General features: G+C 38.7%; 1 protein-coding gene across 2 annotated transcripts in view; it reads right to left on the reverse strand.

Moving 5' to 3' along the window:
• Positions 1-228: 228 nt before the first annotated feature.
• The window catches only part of cpne5a (copine Va), a 91,069-nt gene continuing 67,386 nt past the window's right edge, over positions 229-23,911 (reverse strand). For both annotated transcript variants that reach the window (XM_042491462.1, XM_042491461.1), the window contains 7 exons: positions 14,941-14,987; positions 12,844-13,025; positions 10,162-10,289; positions 8,122-8,224; positions 3,402-3,459; positions 3,170-3,243; positions 229-1,316 (listed from right to left, as the gene is read on the reverse strand). In XM_042491462.1, the coding sequence (XP_042347396.1) occupies positions 1,128-1,316; positions 3,170-3,243; positions 3,402-3,459; positions 8,122-8,224; positions 10,162-10,289; positions 12,844-13,025; positions 14,941-14,987 (781 nt within the window). In that variant the 3' untranslated portion in view covers positions 229-1,127. The remainder of the gene's footprint in view (positions 1,317-3,169; positions 3,244-3,401; positions 3,460-8,121; positions 8,225-10,161; positions 10,290-12,843; positions 13,026-14,940; positions 14,988-23,911) is intronic.

Consider the following 23,911-nt stretch of genomic DNA (forward strand, 5'->3'; position numbering starts at 1 on the left):
ACAATAAGCTGTAACCACAAGACATATAATCGAAAGAAACACAAACAGCGAGATGACGAACGAGATATGGCAGCATGACTTATAGTTTATCTCTCTGCATACTAACAGGGAACACAAGTATGTGCTTTGAATTATTCATCCGTTTCTCTAAACATACTGTTTTTATGCTAAATATAAGTTATTTTGAATATATCAGGACAGTCGTTTCCTTGTAAACATTGTTCCTGCTGTTTAAAATAATGTTAAAGCTGCGTTGAAAAGACGACGTGGGGTGCTTTCCATTATTTTCATCGTGGCAGCTGTTCCTTTAAAATATGGTTTTGAGCTTATTATCACTATAACCTTTGTGCTTTTTATTTGGACACTAGTGCATTCTGTTATTATAAATATTAGAAAGACGTATAAGACATGGTGCTGGAAAATCAGTATGGCAACAGCTCACAGCAGGTCCTCTACATAACTGCTTGCAATCAAAAATTATCCATCAGTGAAAATTAGTCATAAACTGTTGAATAGTTTTTATCACATGCTTTTATATTACAGTCCTTATCAAAGTAGAAATGGGGATTTCTTTTTTTTTCATGACACTGGTCACAAAATATAAGATGGAAAACTACAGGGAAAATATGACTTTAATCCCCCTCCCTTTAAACCCCCCTCAAAGGAATAAATCATTTCTGCAATAATTAAATAAATAAATAATTATACACATGATTTCCTAGTTTATGCACACCGATTTCCAAAAGGTATCACAAACATGATACACACTGTCACATTCTAATATATTTATGCCTTCAAACAGGCTCTTTCTACGGGTTTACTTGTTATCCATTACATCACCACTTTGACAGGTTTGACAGCGAACAACTAAAGGCTCCTTCTACGCCGGGCTCCCCTCAGCGCTCTCATCCTCGAGCTCTCCAAGAGAAAAAAAAAAGACTCCCTGATCATCAGCAGGTTCACCCAAAGCAGCTACATTTCTCCAAAACAAAATGGAGTCTCATCATCTTTTTGTTTAGCCGAATTAACATTTATGAAAGGGCCTCATTTCCGTTTTCCCAAAGTGGAGGCAGGTTCCCGCCATTCTTACGACGCTGCCCCAACCCTCACAAAGCTGTGTGTGGGGCTCAGACGGGGTTGGTGTGCGGGTGGTCGCCAGGTGAGTAAGCCGGTGGGACAAGGTTAGGTTTAATACCTCTGCTCTTCATGGAGGAGATCAGCTGGTCAGGGATCTCGGCCAGGACGTCTTTAGCCAGCCGCGCCATGCTCAGCACGTGGTTGCCTGTGCGGTCCATGTAGTCTCTGAATGGGACAAACTGTAAGACATGTGTGACTTTAAGAGGAGAACGCATCATGTTTTAGGGTTTCAACACATTTTCATGGACAAAATTTTAAAAGTTTTCCATGACTTTTTAAGAACCCACACTTCAAAAGTAAAAACAAAATCTTGCCCCTTTGCGCAGAATTTTTTAAACATATCAGATTTGAATTCTATTCAAACATATGAAAAAGAAATGGTGGTGTGCTCGACGACTGTCGTTAACATATGAAAGTCTATGAAAACACGCAGGTGCTCTTGAAGAAAAGGGTCAGCACGTGGGAGGAAAAAACAAACTTCAGGGCGATTCAAATTACAGCTGGCTGGCATGAATAAAAGGAGTGATGGAGCATGGGAAGAAAAATGAAGAAATGTTTGTGATAATAAACAAAATGTCACACATCGATGCCTATTATTGCTAAGTTATGTCCACAGTGCTATTTTACATTATCCCGTTATGTTACATTACTTGGAGGGTTATTCATGGTAGATCACTGTGACAATACATTGCACACAGCAAAATTCCTTCATTTTTCCAAAACTTTGATGTTTTTGACTAATTTAATTACTTTTCCAGGCCTAGAAAATGTGATTGTCAAATTCTATGATTTTTCCAGGTTTTCCATGACTGTGGAAAGTCTGATGTTTGCAACAAGTCTAACAGCCTAAGGACCTTCTGTAGCCTCATTACACATGACAATATAATAATATCATGATATTGTCTTATATTTTGGAAATCGTGATATTGTAAGTGTTGTCTTTTCCTGATTTTAAAGGCTGCAGTCTGAACTTAACCAGACTGTTCTGTTATTTGCCTTAATCCACTTAGTCATTACATCCACATTACTGATTATTATTTATCAAAAATCACAGTCTAAATATTTTGTCAAGGCACCACTAATCAACCCTACCATATTGCTGCAATATTGATATTGAGGTATTTGGTCAAAAATATTGTGATAGTTGATTTTTTTGGATCACGGAAAAATGAACTGAACACAATATGGACTGACAAATCACAATTTCAAACTATTCAATCTAACCGCTGAGTAAAGATGTATGTAGCCACCATAAACCTGATATACAGTTACATTTTTAAGGAGGTACACATAGTATAGAGATATATGCATGGGCTCTGTACCTACGTCATGGCCCCTAGATGTTAACGCACTATAATTCAACCAGTTTTTACCAGTACTGAAGCTACCCAGAGCATGCTAAAGCTTCCCAGGCACTGGTGCTGGAGAAAAGACCAGAGTTATTAAAAACTCAGGGGTTAGTTTTCCCTCTTTTCAGCATCAATGTGTTCATCTAACTTTGCACTTTGCAAATAGATTATGAGAATTCATGTTGGAAAGGTTAACATGTTATCCTGACTGTGGTGCACAATTTAAGACACACTGTCACTGAGGTACAGTGGTTCTTCCTATGTAAATGAAGAAATATGCACAGTAAATGTATTGAAATCCATTTATTTGCTTTCTTGTGTACAAAGTTGAATTTTGGATTTCAGTGTGGGTTGTAGATTAAAAAAAAAAAACCTCATAAATTAGGTTCATCCTCTGGAGAGCACGAATGTGTCCAGTAAATTTAATTGTGATGTGCTAATTGGATATGTGTTTATGTTTATGTTTTGATACTCAATGTGTACGAGTAAAGATTTGTCAGAATCTGAACTACAACATATATTTCAAGACTATCTGGCCACCAGCTGGTAAAATATCTTGATAATAAAAACAAACATCACCTCAATAAGCATGGCCACTAATGGCGCAAAAATGACCTTTTAACCACTGTGCCTTTAGAAAATGATCCGTGTCCCCCAAATGACAAGCATTAGAAAGGTCTCACCTGCACAATGTCTCTCTCTGCCAACTTTCCCCGCGAGGAAATCCTGATGTCATCACCATCCAGCTCAACCATAGCTACAGAGAAAAGGTTTTTAAAATAATCTCATAAAAAAAGGTGTATTTTCATACCGATGATACTGTGCGATAATTGTTATGGTTAGGAGGGGGACACCTAAAAAAGAACATTTGACTAAAACAGACCACAAACTGGTTTCTTTAATTACTGTTCTCACCATCAAATTCAGCTTGGCCGACTCCGACAATGATGATAGACATGGGGAGTTTAGCTGCCTGTCGTGAACAAGAAGAACAAACAGTCAGTCAAGGTGACAATACCAGTTATTTGTATTTTTCTCTCATTCTGCAAGTCACTATTAATCTGCCCGCACATTTATCCAGAGAACAGAAACAACAATGGGGAAGATAAAACAAGATAAACATAAGTGACACATTGCATGTTCTCAATTCACTTTCACATTATGTTGTATAGTTTCGGTTGCCAGGGACTGAGAGCAAATACAAAATACATTAATATGCTCACGAGCCCCGAGGTTCTCACAACAGCCAGCATGTAATAGAACATTTTAGCAAACTACTACACAGTGGACACATTTTACAGACAGCTTTTACAATGTGGAATACCAAATAAGTCAAAGAACACAATGTTCTTCACTTTATGTTAACAATGAAAATAAAACAGTGCAGATAACCTGCACAAACATGAAAAAAGTCAAACACTTAATCCATTAAACATCATCCTACACACACATCATTTAGTCTAACACTATCTATGAATCATCTTTGCATATAGAAATGTTTGACACACTGTTAACATCAGCAGATAAGTTCACACATCCTCCTTATTTAAAGGGACAGTTCACTCCAAAATAAAAAAAATAAAAAAATTTTTCCTCATACCTGTAGGGGTTTTTATCTATCTTCATTGTTTTGATGCGAGTTGCAGGGTTGGTATTTGGAGATATCAGCTGTAGTGATGTCTACCTTTTTAAATATAATGGAATTAGATGGCATTTGGCTTGTGGTACTCAAAGAACAAAATAGATCTGAAAAACTCAACAGCAGAGTCTCTCTCCAGAACTCATGACTCAGTCTTACAAGATAATCCACAGACCTTGTTGTGAGCAGTTTCATTTGCTTTCTACCAAATTACACCCACCAACTGTTCAAAGTGTGCATATTCCTAGCTCACCTAGAACCACTGAACTAGCATAAGTTACAACTCTGCCGAGGAGGCTGACAATAATGTTTACATCCTGCACTGTCACGAGCATGAGCCTCTTGTCCATGAGTAGATTCCTTCTGTGTGAGGGGGAACAGATTGGTGGAATAAAAAAGTTCCCTGAACAGCTCACAACAAGGTCTATGAAATATCTTGAGGAACCAGGGCATGATTTTTGGAAGGAGACACTGCTGCTGAGTTTTTCAAATGTATTTTTTTGGCCCTGTGAGCACCACAAGCAGAGTGCCATCTTCCATTTTGTTGGAGAGAACGCAGACTTCTCTACAGCTAATATCTCTGACACTATGACTCACATCAAAAAGATCTAGACTGATAAGTAGCCCTAAAGGTGAGAGGAAAAATATATATTTGATTTTAGCACCATTCTGAACAAAACCTTAACCAACATAATAAAGATTTAGTAAGACTTACTTTCCACACTGTTTGTGGTGCACAGGTTTGTCCACTGCATGAGTCTGAACCACAGTCCTGGTGTGGAGAATGTGAGCACTCTGGCATGAATGAATGATATATGCTTGTGGTAGAAATGCATTTACAGGGGTAAAAGTAGGTCAGCTTTCCTGGAAAAACCTCCCGAGGGTAGAGGCCTGTCACAGATAGGAGTAAATAGACTGAGGAGGACCATCCTTTCCATGTTCTCTATCATTATTCTCCGTCCATCCCCTTCCTTGTGACCTCTTGCTCTCACACTAAATATATACATTCTGTTTGCCCATTTCCAGCACCAGAACACTACACAAGCACATACCTATAAATGCCAGATCAGATTCTGTATCCAGAACTGAATTATTCAGTCTACACAATTTGTTACTTTTCTTGTACTGTAAAGTCACTCAGGGGATCTCACTCCATCAATCTGCAGGAGCAAATCCTCCTCTCACTGCACAAAAATACAATACAGACAGACACCTGTTCTCATAACAAACTATTGACTGAGTTTTTAAAAGCACAATACCAACTTTTTACACATCGCATTAAAGGGATAGCTTGGATTATCAGTTTGTATGAGGTCTGTGTATTGCATTCAGAAGATGTCAGTTGGCATACCTACAGGTTTAGAGAAGCAGGCAGGAGTACCTATACATGGAGGCTTAATGTACTGCTGTGGATGGGGGCAGCAGAAAATCAATATCAGCTCAAGTGTACACTATATTTAGAATTTTCTCACTGTTTCATTTTGCTGTCAGACAGTGTTTTCCAATGGGGAATTGAAGTTGTTATATCACTCTCTTCAAAACCAGACTCCATTAAGAAAAAACAGCAATTTAACATCCCTAAACAAAGGAGCTGTTCATCTATAGCCGCCTCCATCAGTTGTTTGTTTGTATTATTTGGGTATTTGGGTAAGACTTTTATGAGACTTTGGAGTCACCAAAGTCACAAACCATATAAGCAAACTAATCGACTGAGTCAGTGGTAGACCAGCAACTCCCATATTCAGCAAACTAAAATTACTGTTTTTATCAATAGAGTCTGGTGGCTTTGACAAAAAGCATAGATGGGGGACTGCGGCCACTGATGTTTTCCCAATCAGAAAGGTCTGTCTGATGGAAAGTTTAAGTGCTGAAAATACTCAAAACATAGCATACACTAAAACCTTGGTTTTTTTGGTGGCTAAAATGCATTTTGCTGTTGCCCTCATTTTCCGTGGTGGTACTTCCATGGTGTCTGTTTCTCCAAACTGGGGGCATGTTGACTGCCATCTACTGTATGTAATACACTGATAATGCATATGCACCTCATACAACCAATTCAAAAGGTCCTTAATATCCCTTTAACCAAGAGGAGAGCGGATTGACTCTAGATTGGTAGATAGATGTTTCCAGTGCAAGTACTAAAACTTCAGCAGTGAGGTTGCTCAGTGCTGGTATTTAACTTAGAATTAGAAACTTGGAAATAAAATTTTCATGTCTTTAGGTAACTTGAAAAAAAGTGAGCGAGAAAAAAATCAGTCGAAGCAGTTTGAAAGAACTGATGTCTCAAGTATCATTTTATACACACTTCCCCCAATCAAGCTGAGCATATGTAACCTCTGGGTTCTTTTAGGTTCAAGCAAAGTTTGGCGGTACGGCAAAGGTTGGTAGTGACTGCAGGTCAATTATGAGAACAGTGTGAAAAAGAAAAGTTATTGCAGCTGTAAGACAGAATTGAGTTAACTTTGATAACAGACATCTAAACCTGCTGACTTGATTCGGATTTTGGTCAAATAAGAAATAATATGAGATAAAATAAGTACGTTCAGTAGCAGAGTATCTCTTCTTATTGCAATCTGTAAATAACCTGCAGGTTATTTTTGGTCAGTAAGTGTCTGAAGTCAGACAAACAGGTGAAATGTTTGCTGTGTTGATTCTGAGTGGACAGATTAACTACGACAAGTGCAGCTCTTAAAGCAGGCATGTCAAACCGGTCCACAGGGGGGCCGGTGTGGCTGCAGGTTTTGTTTCCAACCAAGTAGCAGCACACCAGACTTGTCTCATTTAATCAACTGATCTCCGTCTTCAGACAGTTGATTGGTCAAACTGTGTGCTCTTGGTTGGTTGGCACAAAAACCTGCAGCCACACTGGCCCCCCTGTGGACCAGTTTGACATGCCTGTCTTAAAGCGTCTCTAAATTTTGAAATATTAATGGGTTTTATGGAGTTACTGGTTGAGGCAGCGTCCTATCTAGACAACTAATTGACACCTGGAGACATATTCCAATACCTGGGCACAAATCAACTTTTTTTTTTTTTTGGCCTGCCAGGTCAGAGAGAGACTCTCTTTTATTATTTAAAATCCTGAAATGAAATTTAGAGCTTAAATGGAAAACATCAAAGGAAAGATTTCCCCAGAAGCAGAGGCTGTCCTGTTAGAAGTCTGGACACATTAGTCACTGAAGGCTATGATGTGCTGGTTTGGCTTAGTCAGCAGCAGTATTTGTAACATCATCAAAAGATATCTGCTTTGTGTAATCTTTAAAGATATTTGTAAAGATACACCACAGCGTCAGAGAGCACAAATAAGAAACAAAAAGTGCAGAGATGTTGCTTGTAACTCTTTGGTTATGATTCATCTCTGCGGGGCAAAGGCTAAATGCCAAACGAAGCAGGTCATTCAGTCCTTTGCACTGTGGGCAGAGGAAAGTGTAGCCAGGTCCAGACCGCGAGGCGAGAGGTGGCAGCAGGACACAGCAGGTTCGGGCCAAGCAGTGCAGAGCAGCAGACAAGATCTTAAAAGGAAGGTGTGGCTGTTCGAATGGTTTGATTAACAGTCGCAAATTCCCTTTAAACCCAGTCTGCTGGGGGTCAGAGCAGTGTGCTGCTGTGCCTCAGATGGTGTGCCGGGTAAGACCATTGCTTCTAATAAAGCAAACCTGTTGACCTGAGAGTGAATCTCAGCTGAGACCCTCAGCCTCCTGAGGGTCTCAATAAAAAGGAAACCTATTGGACAAACAGAGCATCCGAGCACAGGGGGTGAGACAAGTGGAGCAGAAAACATCCCATAAATCCTCAAATCCGGAGCTACAGGCTGATAAACCTTTAAAAGTAACAGAAAGTCTGGGAGAAGCGACAGAGCGAGCTAAAAGCACCTGCAATGCTGATGCAGAGGCAGACAGAGAGAGAGAGAGAGAGAGAGTGAGAGAGAGAGAGAGAGAGAGAGAGAGAGAGAGATAAAGGTGAACATGCTGCGGGTTGTGTTGAAGCAGTACTTACATTCACGATAGCCTCCTTGGTCTGAGCCATGTCTGATATGACGCCATCAGTGATGATGAGCAGAACAAAGTACTGAGACCCGTCCTGCACTGCAGCTGCATACCTGCAACAGAGGAGTCATCAGCTTGGAGCGGTTTACGACCACACAGACTGTGTTAAAGTGAAGCAAGGTAGAAAACAGCAGACAACAAGTTCATTGATTTACATAAAACTCTGAGATTGGTTTGAACTGCCACTGAGAGAGTCTAAGAGCAGCAGAGCGCCAACCACTGTGTCAGAGATTAAAAACAAAAAAGCATGTTTTTCAGACACAAAGCTGCCCCCTGCCATCCGTGCAACACAAAAGCTTAATATAGACATGTAAAGAAGTGCAATACATTGTATAGCTCTTCATGTCTCAGAGGTCTATCCAGACACGATTACGAAACCCATCAGAGACAGCACAGCGAGTATGGCCTAGTTTCAATCGCCCATCGCTGGCTGCTCTATGAATAATTTATTAAACTGTTTATGCAGTGCTGCAGTCTTATTCTTTCAGAGCATTATTGATTGCCTTGCACCCGATTGACCACACTTGATGAGCGAGATGAGGAAAAACATGGCAGATCATCGTGAAAGCCAAGGACAGGTCAGAGGTCAGCCCGCGCTCTCGCTTTCAAATCGGTAAATTGAACTTTGAGGCGCTGGCATTTTAATCAAAGAGTGTGGCCGATCAGTGACAGGGGCAAGAGTGATGACTGGTGTTGAGGAGATTAAATAGACCTTTGTCTTCCTTGCCTGCTGTACAACAATGTGGGCCGTGCTCACTGGAGGCACTGGACCACATTAGCAGAGTAATACAGTAATTCAGCACCTAAAACAATACTGGTTTATGGAGAGTCTATATTTTAAAGATTAAAAATCGACTAAAACCGTAGGACATTTAACCTATTAACATCATACTGTATATCTCATATACAGTTCCCATTTTGCATCAACACCTTTATCCATTTAAGCTCATTGTCTGTCTCCATGAACACACCAGTTTTCTGCCTGTGCTGCAAATTCTACACTGAATGTAAACATCAAACTCCATCTCCCAAAAAAAACTGCATATTCTGCTCAATAGCTAATGTTAAGATCTGTTTCTGGTAAGGCCAAGAATCATTTCAATCTTTTCATCGTTGGTTTCCTGGAGGACCTATTTCACCTGTTCTGAATATCAAAACACTGCAGTAATCTTTGTGAATACTCATCAGTATTTGAGTTTTACTGCACACTTTATGTAAAGAGAGGCTGTACAAAGAGTCATCTTTTAGTCTCAACCGTGACTATTCAAACCCATAATGTGCCACTTTTTTATTGAGCATGAAAATCTTCCTTAGAGTTAACTATTAACTTGATCTTCTCTTTGTCACAAACCTGTTGGCTGATGAAGGTTTAGAAGTGAAAAGTATTTTGTAAGCTGTGTGTGGGGGTTTGTCTACAATAGTTTAAAAAAAACAACAAAAAAATAACTGAAATACAAGTAAATGCTAGAAGACTAATCAAAAATTCAAGTTCAGGTCTGCAGTGTACAAACCTGAGTCCAAGTGTGAGTCATGAATATTCAAGTCAGAGCCAATTCATGAGTCAGCACTACTGAGACCTAAATCCAAGCTTGAGTCCAAGAGTCCAGTATCAAAACACAGACTGGGGGTGAGACAGTGTACACCTGTGCCTTATGGTAATTTCACCACTGTTTCAATCTGGAGAAGACCACATAAATCATGTGGTGCAGCCCCCCTGCCACGCTCAACATCCAAAAACCAATGTAGCACCTGCACTCTGATATACCTAGTCCCACACACACCTGATTACCATTTCTGTTCATCTCCGCTTGGCAGCAGATTGTTTATTTTCCCTTCATTAGTTCTGCCCAAATCACAGAGAAACCATCACTCACTGTCCTAATACGTCTGATGGCGTGTCTACCTGTCGAGGATTATTTACAGACTGACTTTCAAAGAGAGGACGGTGGTGCTCTGTGATGTTCACTGGGACTGATGTTTGTTCTGGTACCTTGCCACATGATTAACGACAGGAGCAAAGTTGGTGGGTCCATACAGCTGAACTGTCTTAAGGCTTTGATGGTAAGCTTCGAGAATCCCCTCCATGCCGTTACAGTATGGGTTTTCAATGTTGCCATTCTGGGAAAAACAAAAACAAAACATGAGCAATACAGAAATCACAATCAGAATGGAGTACAATACTTTTTGCCTTCACTAGGGTTGGGTAACATTCACATTTGAGTTAAAAATGGAACCAGTTCCAGTGCCTGTAATAAGGTAGCAGTTTCCAGCGGTATCTTTTGTCTATATACTTTATTTTCCTTGTAATAGCAAAAATATAATTTATGAACAAGCTGCAGGGGTGACAAAGTACATTAAAATGCACTTCTGCTCCTCTGCTCTTTTCCAATCATGGATCGCTTTTTCACCTGAATTGGTACTACTGACATAATCCGGTTGGTACCCTTTAAAGTAGCCATTTCGGTACCCAACGCTGTTCGATATAGATATGAATCTTGAACATGTGTCGCTTAGCAAAGCTCAAAGATCAGATATATTAGATATTCAATACATAGTCAACCATATAGTGTGCTTTGTAGTGTTTTCTGAATCTCTAGTTATTATACCCTTTATTTTGCACTCAGATTATCCCAAAACGTACCTTAAAAAGTTGTGTTCAATCTATGCTCACTAACTGCAGGAAAACCACCATCATGCATTGAACAGACATTTTTAAAAAAGACAAATATAGACTAAAAAAAGTCAAAAAATACATCCAACATCCAGTTTTCAGTTTCCACATGTATTAAATACAAAACAAACAGGGTGTAAATAAGACTGCTTTGAAGTTTGTCACTTAATATTCAGGAGCTTTTCCTGTATGGGGTCATGTTCAAAGAGCGGCAGGCATCAATATTCAGTGTCATGGATTAATTATGCAATATGAAAGTGTTTGAATCTTATCATTAAGGTTGCAATGATATACCGGTTTTATGCTGTACTGTAATATAAAAGTTGACAATTATCATACCGTGTACATTAGCTTATAATAGTAACTTAATAGTAACTGTATGAAGGTATGATTCATCCATGGTCATGGTTTAGGAACTTTTGGTGGTTTAGTGGCCTTAACTGTCTACATGCAGGCATGTGAGGAGGCTCCAGGATGTCTGGACGATAAGACACTGCAAGATTGTGAATTACACTATGAATCATTGCTCTTTTTCTTTGGTTGGTCTTTGTCCATGTACGTGTTGAACCAAGAGCTTCTCTGGTCTGATTTATGTTGTCATTAAACCTATATATTCATGTGAGATCAATTGTGGCTCATAAAATTTATTTCATTATTTATCAAGATGAAGATTGACCAAGAGTGCATGTTTTTTTCCACATCATTCAATAACAGCTCTGCTGACAATTTTACAGACCCAATAAAAATTCAGGAAAAATGCCGGTATGGCTCTATTGTGAATGAAATCAGTAATGTTGCTCGAAAAACATGTAAAGGTTCACTTCCATCTGATGAAAGACACCTTACCATAGAGCAAGCCTACCAGCCATGAGATTGCACTGATGACATATTTGAATGTGCAAGTTGTTTGCAGTTTACACATATGCTATTGCAGATGACTCAATAACTACAAGCAATGAAGTTCTTTTGTTTGCAAACAAACTGTTTTACAAGAACGTCTGGAAACTTGATAGATTGAGAAATAAGGCAGCTCCTCTCAGTCCCTGCAGAGGGAGACATTGATAGGCAGCTGTCTCGAACGCTTAGAAATGTTGTATTGTACGACAGATTAGCGGTGCGTGAAAAGTTATCCTAATAATTTACAGAGAACTATGTGTGAAAGAGGCTTTAGACTGCTTTCAGTCAAAGCTAAGATAGACTAAAGACAAATCTGGGTTTCTGTACTAGATGAAAACATGCAGCGATTATGATAAAGCACACCACACCTGACCACACACAGTTGTGATCAGGAGTTTGTAGGATATATCTGACTTATTTCTTGCAACCCAAAGAGGTTCCTCTAGAAGTGAATTTCCAGCATAAAAGATGGAGTAGTGTGAAGTTACTCTTTAAGGGCTGAATGATATTTTGATAAAATTCTTTGCTTCCAGATTTGCGCTTGTCAAACTTTAGCATTCTTCACTACAAGGTACAATTCTAACCAAACATACCAAAGATAACAAAAATTTCTCCCAGGACTCCAACTTTACTTTTAAACCCACTTACAAGACTAGAGCATGAAAGAATGAGGCTTCAATTATATGGTAAGATGAGTCTTAATTTGCAAATTTTAATGGAAACATGGAGTGATGCAGACGTTACCCAGTAGACAGACTCCTCATTAGGCTGTACTATGTAGCAGCCAGAGCACATTAGCTGGCAGAGAGAAGCCAAATTGATTTAAGAATCCTTCAGCCTTACAGAACCTAATTTGCACTATAAAAGGTAAATGAAATTCACTCTGAATTATGCATGTCAGAGGTGTAGCAGCACTCATCTCAAAATGCACACATCCATATTGCACATGAAAACACGTATTATCCATACATGTTGGAGAGACTCAAAGATAAGCTCCACTGGGAGGGCAACATTCATTTTCACATTGAGTCTGATTAACTTTATCAACAACACTGATGATGAATTACAACCAAGCTGTCTGATATAACCCCATAGTTTACTCACCAGAGGGAACTCATGGGAGACCCTCCCATCAGGGGGCAGCTTAGCACCGAATCCCAGAGCAGGGAACATCTTATCACTGTCATAGTCCTGGATGATCTCTCCCACAGCCTTCAGGGCCATGGCATAGGCATTCATCTGGTACGGGTTCATGTAGTGCAGTGAAGTGGACTGGGACGGATTTCCTTCCAAGACAAGAGAAGTCAGAGTCAGTGATGCAAACCGTCAGACTGAGGCTGAACTGACAGCTGCACCCGCAGTAACACGAGTGAACTGGGACTAAATTGGATGTTCTGAATCAGATGTTGGGCTTGATGTGACGATCTCAGTTATTAGCAATACTGGAATGCAGCATTTATATTTTCCTGGTTATGCTTACATGTTCTTGTTCAAGATACAGTGATGTTTTAAAAATGTCTGGGTAAATATAAGTTTACAGGATTCTCTTTTATACTGGCATGTATCAGTGGGGGTAAAAAAAATTATATGCAGTTCAGGAAGAGCAGAGATAATAAAACACATTCAGAACTATCTGCTGAAATGTCTGAATGTACACAGAAACCACAGATTAACATTTGCAGTGGTGGAAGAAATACACTGACCTTTTACTTAAAGAAGCACATCACTAGAAAGACTTTTTATTATTATTTTTAAATAGGCTGTCTATGCAGTAGAAAGACACAGATACTTTGGAAATTGGTGCTACATGACCAGAGAAAACAGAGGCAAAGGGCTGTGCCAATCACTTTTGTTCAAAGGTTAGAAAACTACGAGAACGCACTGCACCACACCAGACCAATACACAGTCCCACTGGGGGGTGACGTAATACGAACTTGGAAATTTTCCCCAGGAAACAATATGGCTGCCGGCTAAGTGACCAACAATCTTGAATTACAATTAAACAGCAAGCTAAATTATATTTCTGTAAACATTTTAGCATAAAAATAGACAAAGCAGTCACAGATATAAAATTGCTGCAAAAATCAGAGTTTGGTCTGCGATAGGGGGAGAATGGTGAGTCTCTTTTTCGATGCACGTCTATACCATTTGTTTCTGTGGTGGGTTAAGTATAAACCTGCAGTTTGAGCAGCAGTCCAATAGCCAGCTAAAATTTTAGCAAAAACATAAGCAGGGAGATCTGGGAGCTGGTAAGATGGAGAGAAGTTTATTAAAGTTCATTTAAACATGCTGCCCACATTGTTGTGATTCTAAACTGTTAAAAATTAGCAAAGTATTCCTCAAAGTAAAAGGAGCACCACAGTGTTGAAATAGGTACTAGTTAGTGTGTAACAAAAGTCTGTTGAAAGTAAAAGTTCTGCACTCAAAAGTTTGGCTAAGTAGAGTAGCTATACTTGCATCAAAATATACTTAAAGTTCTCATTATGCAGAATGGTCCATTTCAGAATAATATAAAGTAGCATTATATGACTACATTGATTCTTTAATGTGCAAGAGTCATCTTAATGTTGCAGCTGTTAGACGGGGGTTAATTACAACTATTTGTTATACTGTTTGGTAGGGTAACTTAATCTATAATAATACAATAAATAATGTATTAGTATTTTACATCTTGTATTGAATGTACAATATTTGTCTCTGAGATGTAGTAGAGAAGAAGTGTAAAACTGAAAAATGAAATATAACACAGCACAGAGATGGATGTAAATGCTAGATATTCTTCACGTTTATTTGGATTTAACTTCAATTACTCAACTGATTCTGTTTTTGTGTGTATCCCTGCATTTGCACATCCACATGTGCATATCATCTGAACTATAATTTGTATTATGCATGTCATGCCCTTAAATGCACAACCTACTGTTTGCTGTGTACTTTGCACTAGATACCTTTTTATCTTTTCTACATTCAGTTCATAACCACTGTTGCTATGTCTGCCCTCTCTTTCCACTTTTAAAAATGATTGCATGTTTTGTTTACCATTGGAACACTTCAATAAGAAAAAGTTTTACAAGCCACAAGATAAAGCATTACAGGCAGGGAGAAAACTCCAGACCCTCTCTGATTTATGGAAAATGCTGTAGTCATACATCAGATGAGAAATGGAAGCAGAACAGGGTGATGTTAGTGAAAGCACTCACCATTTGATGCGGTGAAATCAATGGCCACTGTGAAGTGAATCTGAGTCCTGAAACAGATGAATGGAGGAAAGGATGCTGTTAACAAAAGAGGGGCACGAAAACTCCGCGCTGCAGTTTAATAAGGCTCTACCAGGTTTCACTGTGCTCTCTGCTCTACCTCTCATCCGAGAAGAGCTGTGACAAAATGAAACCCAAAACAGTGTGGATAATACACCTTTATTGTCCTGGCAACATTCGAACTAATATGGTTTTTATTATTCCATTTCATGAAACAGAGAGAGCATAAATTTTCTTATGGTCAAACAACATCCAAAGCACTGTTTTTAAGCACCATTTTTATTTAAAGATTTAACAGCACAGCAGCAGAGTCAAAACCACAAACGCATCCCACAGAAAGCTACAAAAACTAATAAAGGCAGAGTAATTTCACAAATGGTCACATAATGAGTTGCTGGAGCTGGCTTAATGATCTGACTGAACATCACACAGAGGAAAGATATGACTATTAAGAAGAAACAAGAGCTGTAAAAACAAAATAATACCAATTCCTCACACGATGATTCCTCTATTTTCTGTGTTTTTTCAAGATATACTTTGATAAGATAATTTACACAACCCTGTATTCTGTGGACCTCATCATCCATTATAGATGCACCATAATCTTCATTATCACTGTAATCACCATTATTGTGTTTGTTCCACCACGGTTGCTATTGTGTGATCTTTGGAAAACTTGAGTACTTCCATCCACTGCATCAATCTGGAATAGGCAGCCTCACAAAAACTACGGGTCATGTTTTATTCATGAGCCCGTAATGATAGTCAAAACCTTGAAAAGAAACTAAACATGGCCTAACTAGTCTCTGCTGGATTTTTTCCCCAGTGAGACAAACGAAAAAAGGAAGGGGAACTGAGATCAAAGTGTGTGCTCTTTCATTGTGATTAACACTGATTGCCTTTCCTGACTTCACCTCCATTCAGAAATTCCCACAAGCGCAGTATCGGAGATAATGTCGGCTTCCTCCCCGGGAGACTCTGACCCCAGCTCATTAATCAGCATTGAGCTGGACCGCTCAGCTGACAAAGGGGAATTGTTACAAGTGCATGCTGCCTCAATTTGAAAGTCTATGCTGATTTCTTTGGTTAGTTTTGAATGTTTGGCTGGAAAAGCAAGGTGTGGAGTTAGTGCTGAGGCAGAACGCAAGACAGTAGAAATGGTCACAAGGAAACTGTCAGTCAAACTGCTAATTACAGTCGGTCATCAGCGCATTACCTGGAAGTTCATCCTCAGCTTCTACACTCTGCACTAAGTGTAAGTGTAAGTACCTACAACATGGTCTATTACTTAATATCTAATTATCTGAATGTCCATAAGACATCTACACAATTTATTGCATTAATAACCTAAACCCATTTTATAGCACACAATCCTTAAAATATTAAATATAGCATTCTGAGAAACTGACCACCAATTTTTGGGCTTTGGTTGCCATCAGTAGCAACCACTTTGTACCAAAAATAAATAAATAAAATATAGCAATAATAATAATAATAATAATAATAATAATAATAATAATAATAATAATAATAATAATAAAGTGATAAGTATAGGTGGAGGCTGCAAGAGCTGGCACATCCAGACAGGCCGATATATGTTGTGTGTGTGTGTGTTTGTGTGTGTGTGTGTGTGTGCGTGTGTGTGTGTGTGTGGTGGCCTAGGACTTTTGCACAGTACTATATCTATATCTTTTTAGGCATCTACATTATGCCCAGAGTCTTGTGGGAAAAAAAAGTTAAACCTCTCAGACCTTTAGTTTAATAGCTGCATTGTCTTCACACAGGGCGCATATCCCTTGTTTCCCTTTTAAGACTCTAGGGTTCGGACCGGGGTTACAGGGTCATCTCCACATTACTATCCATCTATCTCTCTCCGTACTGCAATTTTCCATAAAGATTTATTGGCTGAACATCATGGGAAATCAGGGCATCCTCAGTAGTGCCCTTTTCTATGAGAGAAAAATACAGTGAAACAAACAGGCCAGCAGACCATGGACACATGGTCCTCTGGGGATCAATATTTTCTGCTGTCTGTCTGCAGGAAGAGTTACATCTCCCATCACACATACATCTGTGTTCAGTTGACTGGTTTGGCTTTCACTACTTGTTTTTTTATTTTACATGCGACACACTGGGGGGACTTGTTTAAGAACTGAGCTCACAAATTATTTTTGAGACTAAAAGATCGATAAGGATTGAGGTTGACTGATGCTGCTGTATTGCCTGTTTGCTCTGTCTAGAACCAGTGGCTGGTCTGCGGTTACTATTTTTATCCTTTGCAATCCTCAAATCTATAGTCCTTGAGAACGGGCAATTTTTCAGTGATCTCTCAACTTTCAGTCTCTTCTTTGAGTGACAAATTGCTCCGTGGACAAATTAATGTCCGATCATCTGTTCCTACATTTGATCAAGAGTTCATACATCTGACTCCAGCATTTTAAATGGCCTCTCACGACCTGATTCAGGACAAATCCTTCAGAACAGATAGTCCAATAATTCCCTTTGGGCTTCACTCTGTCCTTTCACGTTGTCATTAACTCGCTCAGCTTCTCATCTTCTCTCTGTTTTGTTCTCAGCTAAAATGACAGCTCCTCAGCCAGTGTGCGCTTCACCTTGAATTACTGCAATAGTTTAAAATAGGTACAAACGTATCTGTGTCATATTGACTTTCTCCTTCCAGTTAGACAAACACCATATGGCAGGAGTGTTCGTAATGTGAAATCCCTGAAGTCTTGGCACTCTGGGATGGCTGGGATATTGTATGTAATGTAAAACAGTGCGACAAAGAAAGCTGCTACAGTACACTGACAATCTCATCAGTATGTGCTGTAAATTGGCCAACTCAAACTACATCATTTGCAGACTGGCACAGTGCTGTGCTCTTGTATGAAATGCAGCCAGATATACACAAGGGAACAGGTTTGGTTGTTTTTTTTCTCCTTTTGTAATAAGACATATATGCTTTTACTATATATAGTATAGAAGGCAGCAGAGCTGTGTAAACCAGCATTTATGCTATAACCTTACTCAAAGTCAATTTTTTAGTTTCATTGGAGACCTGATAATTCCTGATAGACATTTTTATTACCAAAACACTGCACTTTACTGTCTTATCTGATATAAAAATACAGGTTAAATTATTCAACATAAAATGGAAACAGCATTTGCAGGTGGTAACATCATCATAATGATAAGTTAAAGCTAAAACTTGCAAATCCACAAAACTAAAACAGTGTGTAACAAAGTTGTTCCAGGCCTGAGCAAACTCTGCAGGTATTCCTTTCAAGGCTGCATACAGCCCAAACAACCAACAACAATAAGGTAGAGCATCCTGTGTGAGTGTTTTTAGTGGCTTAGATCCTCTCTCGTCTAGACTAAGGTGGGTGGACAGTAAGACAACAATGCTCAGAGAGATTTTAGGAAGAAAATCAACCTGAAACTATAAAAGTGGGGATTAAAGTGGGATTTTGAAAGTGAGGGGGATGTTTCAACCCATCCCCAGTGGAAATTATGCCCATGGATATTAAGTGTGAGGCAGTTAAAGTGGCTGTAAAATGAAGTAAAAGAAAGGTCAAAGAGGTCTACAGCGGCAAGACTCAAACAGCAGAAAACTGTCATGACAATTTCTGTTGCGGGGGTCCCCAGACAAAACTGAACACAACGGTGCCATACATAAATTTTAAGTGAAGTGTACTGCCTCCGCTTTCCTGTAAACTCAAACATGAACACGATCAGCAGTGGCCAGATGTCAGAATGAAACACCAACACAGCACAAAACAGAATCTTTAACATCAATACAACCATACACACCTTTCCTGTATTTTTGCAAAGTGAATAGATAACAAAACCACTATGCATGCAGTAAAATATAAAGTGGCAAGAGAATGACAGCTGAAAAGATCCCTATTTTCAAGAACGTAAAAGAGCAGTAAAAGAAAAAAGCAAAGATGAAAACCTATAAAAACAGCACACTGCACTCTGACCACAAAGCAAACCTAAATGAAATGAAAGAAAAAACGCATTACTTTCTCCCATTTCAGGACAACAAGATATTTTGGGATGAAACTATTAAACCTTAATAAGATCTCCACACAACAGAGACTCCACACGAGTCATTACACGGCCGATCTCACTGCAGATTTAATTTAAAAAGAAACATTCCAACATGCGATGAAAAAAAATATAAATCTTTCATTAGCCCCTCAGAATCAGAGCAGCGTGTGGCTTTTGGACTTTAATTACCTCTGTTTGACTATATCTCTGTCCCCATTGAACATTAATGAAAATTTATGAAAAACCAATTCACTGTGAAACCAGTCAGGATGTGATGGTGCGTCTGGAGAAGAAATTGCTTTTTTTTCCCCCTCCGCTTCAGAAAATCATCTAAAATGCACCATGTTAGTTATCACCTGTTAGAAAGGGAGCGGTAAAGCAAACATTTATGAAAGGACAGAAATCAATAGCAGCACTCTTAAGAGATCAAATTCGGGTCTTTGGAGCAGATGTATACAGCCTGATGCAGGCTTCTGCTCACATTTCTCATCATCTCTCTGAAAGGCAGGGTTGGCAGACATTCTGCTTCATCTTTTTTTCCAGTTTTTTTTATACATTTACATGTTTTGAAAAAAGCCATCTCGGTCAACCAGCTACAGCAGCGCAGATGCCAAATCCAAATCAAGTGATCCATTGGACAAACACTGACTGTGCCAGAGCCCGTAGATTGCAAATGTCTGATTCAAAAATATTTAGCAACTTCTGATAGTCTGAAAACATCTGTGAATCAGAGGAACTTTCCTATTGCACATCCATTTCAAATTGCAAGGTCCTGTGTGTGAGAATTTAGGGGGAAATGTTGTGTGAAATAATAAGTATGCTTTCATTTAGTGTATAATCACCTGAAAAATAGCAATCATTGTGCTTTTGTTATCTTAGAATGAGCTGATTTCTACATGGGGAGCGGGTCCATTTTCTATGAATTCTGCCATGCTGCAGTGCCATGTTTCCACAGTGGCCCATAACACACAAACCCAACACTGCCTCTAGATAGGGCCATTCACATTTTTGCGTCAGACACTGTAGCAAGTTAGTAGCCCCTCCGCAACCAAGGCGTCTTTAGAAAACACTGATTTTTTTTTTTTTTTTTTTTTTTTACACGTGAAACTGCTTTGTTAAGTGTTTCACTGCTTTAAATCACCAGGTACGTGTGTTTTGGAGATACCTCGGTAGATAATCTGACTCTCGGTAAAAATTTTCATCAACATCTAAATCATAAGTTATTAGAGATAAAATCTGAGCACACATCAGGGTCTAGGCAAACGGCCCTTCTCTGACATGCTGACCAGCATCAAAGAAACACCGAATTGAAACGAGAAAGTGCTTTATTTCTTGTAACTACCAGTTTTAAATCACCTGGTCCGTTTGTTTTGTAGAGGAGAGCTCTGCAGATAATTCAGCTCCTGGTAAAAACCTCCTAAACAATGAAAACCGAAGGAATCCAAACCAGAAGTTTATGCTTGGCATGTTGGAGAAGCTTCAGCTGGCTGCAATCTGCAGTCCTCACCACTTCATGTCACCAAACACCCCTGAATCTTACACGCTGCTCCTTTAGGTTAGATAACCTTTTTAAAGATTAATTACAGTGAAAATGTGTTTATGTGTCAGTGAGTTGTTAGAATAAGTGTTTTTCTCAGATAGCTAACAATAATTTTTCTATCTTTTTCAATGTGGGCTGTTTCCTCGAATGCGATTTAGCCAATTAAACCAGAATACATTTCATGATGAGATGAGACATACTTTTAATCTTCATTAGCTTGTTTTCAGCACGACTGCATGTCTGACCGTCTCAGCGGGGCAAATCTAATGAGGTTTTGTTAGTTTTTCTACTCTTCAGTCGAAGGGTTAAGGTAGGGGTGTTGCGAAACCCTTTGAGACAGTAACAGTTATTACGGGTTACGCAAATAATCTGACCTCTCTTCATGAATGCTCAGTGGAGAAAAGGCACTAACTATATAAAGACTAATAAGACTTCAAAGTTGCCTTAAGGTTTACCAGTTTTAATTGATCAAAACCACAGTGACGTTTACTTTGAACTCCCCTCAGTTAAACACTGCAAGTCTGGTGTTTCATTTTCCATGGATACAGTTAATCTGGATCCCATCATGGATAAGCAGCACACTCATTGTTTCACTGCCAGCAGTGGTAATCTTATTTATTTTCCTCATCAGTCTGTCATGCAATCTGCTACAAGCAGAGAATCTGTTTAATGGTTTTATTTTGCTTTTCCTACATCATATTCAGTTATTTTTTATTGTGGAGATTTGATTAGAGGAAGTTAGATCTTTGCAGTTCTGTCAAAAACCTTTTTATCATTTCACCAATAGAGACTATGATGATCTATTGGATAAAAGCATACACAAGTAATATCTTAAGATATTTTGGCTTGTATATCAAAAATGTCCATATAATGGCACAAAGATGAAAGAACATAACAGCTCTTAACACAGACATCAAAGAAAAGAAGGGAAAGCCACGCACTCACTCACTCACTCATATATATATATATATATATATATATATATATATATATATATATATATATATATATATTATTGGGTATATAGATTGTTTTTTATTTCTTGCTTTTTCTTTGTTGGATTATTCTGTTATGTCATCATGTTGTCATGTTGTTATTAAAATGAATGTGTGAGTAAATTTTTAATTTAAAAAACAAGTACGGGTGCTGTGGGTGTAGGTCAATTAATTAACATAATGAGTAAAAGTTAATGTTGCCTTAAATCTTCCACATGTAGAATATTGCATCAATATATCATTCTGAAATTCAGTTTGACATCACTAGCTGGTGGCTACAATAAAAGCAAATCTACTGCATGCTGCCCACAGTAACAAGTTGATACAAAAACCAGATTGACAAGAAAAAAAGACAGAGCATCAATCAAAACACAAACACACAAAAGGTAGAAACAGATATTCTTGACTTGCAGCACAAAGAGAGCAGGAGATGGGACTGAGTATTATTGACCCTTTCTGCATCCCCCATAACTGTCACATTTCTGATGGTATCTTCCAGGCAATTCTTATCTCACAAGGACTTCCATTATTGAGAGCACTTCTCAAAGAAAACATTAGGGAGAAAATGACAACATCAGGCACAGAGGCTGCAGAGAGTTTTTCATGATGATTTAAAAAGACCTCAAGAGAGAATATCAGAACACAGATGCTGGAGCGATTTTCTTTCAGGGATTTCTTTTTTTTTGCAATTCAATTCCCAAAGTGTTTTTAAAGTAATAATCGGTGTCATCAGCCCTCTTCGAAGCACGACACCGAAACCATACAAAAGAACCTGATGAGCTTTTAACATCAGTAAATGTCTGAACAAAGAGATGAAGTACCACTCAACGCAATGCACGCCGGGTAACATTAATTAAGGGGGTAATCTCCGACTGAAACAGTTTCATGTGAAGATTACCACTTTTCACTTAACAAGATCCATAAAAAGCTGTTTCAAACTTAAAACTGATGTCTTTATTAAGAGTTTGATTTAAAGCTAATTTTTGAATACTGACATTAAGAATCAAATGAATGTCCTTTAAAGGGACAGTTCACCCCAAAATAAAAAATACATATCTTTACTTCTCCTCTCACCTCATCTCTCTGTAAATGTGAAAAAATAAATAAATACATACATTTAAAAAATTCAACAGGAATGTCTCTTTCCAGAAATCAGTTATTTAAGATAATCCGCAGACCTTGTTATGAGCAGTTTTGTGTAGGAACTATTTTCTTTCTACCAAACTACACCCGCCAATCACTGTGCAGAAGGACGAGTGCATCTGCTCATATGGGTAAGAGCCTCATGTTTGTGACAGCACAAGATTGAAACATTAATGGCATCCTCCTCAGCTGAGCTGTGACATTAGCTGGCTCAGGGGTGCTAGGTGAGCTAGCAGTAGATTTGTATCTCCTGCGCAGTGATACAGATGGCTGGTGGAGTTCAGCAGAAAGAAAATAGTTCCTACATGAAACTGCTCACAACAATGTCTGTGTAGTGACCAGGTCATGATATCTGGAAAGAGACATTGCAGCTTAGTTTTTTTTCTTTTGGCACATTGAGCACCACAAACAGAGTGCCATCTAGTTCCACTATATTGAAGAGAGGGCAGACATCTCTACGACCGACATCTCCAACACTCTGTAACTCACATCAGATTGATATTTAGCTCTAAAAGTAAGAAGAAATATCTATTTTTGATTTAGGGCTGAACTGTCACTTTAACAAGAGATATGAGTGAATGCGAATGCAGCCTTGGACAGTAGCTTCAGTTACATTTAGTCTAAAAATAATCAGAATCAGATTCCCATCAACAGCATCAGAATAAAGTGGCTCTAAGTAGGATGTAGGCTGAACCTTTCAGAACCATTCAAAAGATAAACATTTGTTATATAAGTACTTTTTTGATTACTCTCTATTTTGGGAAACCTGCACTCTTCCTACTCATGTTCAAGCACTTGTCCAAGTTGTTCTCCTGGGAAGAGCCTTTCTCCGGGGAATTATCTCTGACTACACAACGTTAAATAGTTTACTATTGAACAGAAGGCAAGCCATCTGTTAAATAACTCGGCAGTAGTATATTCTAATAAGGACTCCTTCCTGAATTTCCCCCCTGGAGATCAATAAAGGATTATCTTATCTTAAAACATTTATTTCAATGGAAACATGAAGCCAACAAGAGTTATTAGCCTTTGAAAAAGGAACATCTTTATGTTTCCTTTTGGTGGAGTGCTGAATACATTGTGCATATTAAGAGTATTTTTTGTCTGATATAAATGAAGCCATCTGCCAGGTATTTTGGGCAGGACTTTTGTTGGTAACATCTTTGATCAACAGGTTATGCTG

Source organism: Plectropomus leopardus, chromosome 8 (genome assembly GCF_008729295.1).
Source record: "Plectropomus leopardus isolate mb chromosome 8, YSFRI_Pleo_2.0, whole genome shotgun sequence".
Classification (NCBI taxonomy): domain Eukaryota; kingdom Metazoa; phylum Chordata; class Actinopteri; order Perciformes; family Serranidae; genus Plectropomus; species Plectropomus leopardus.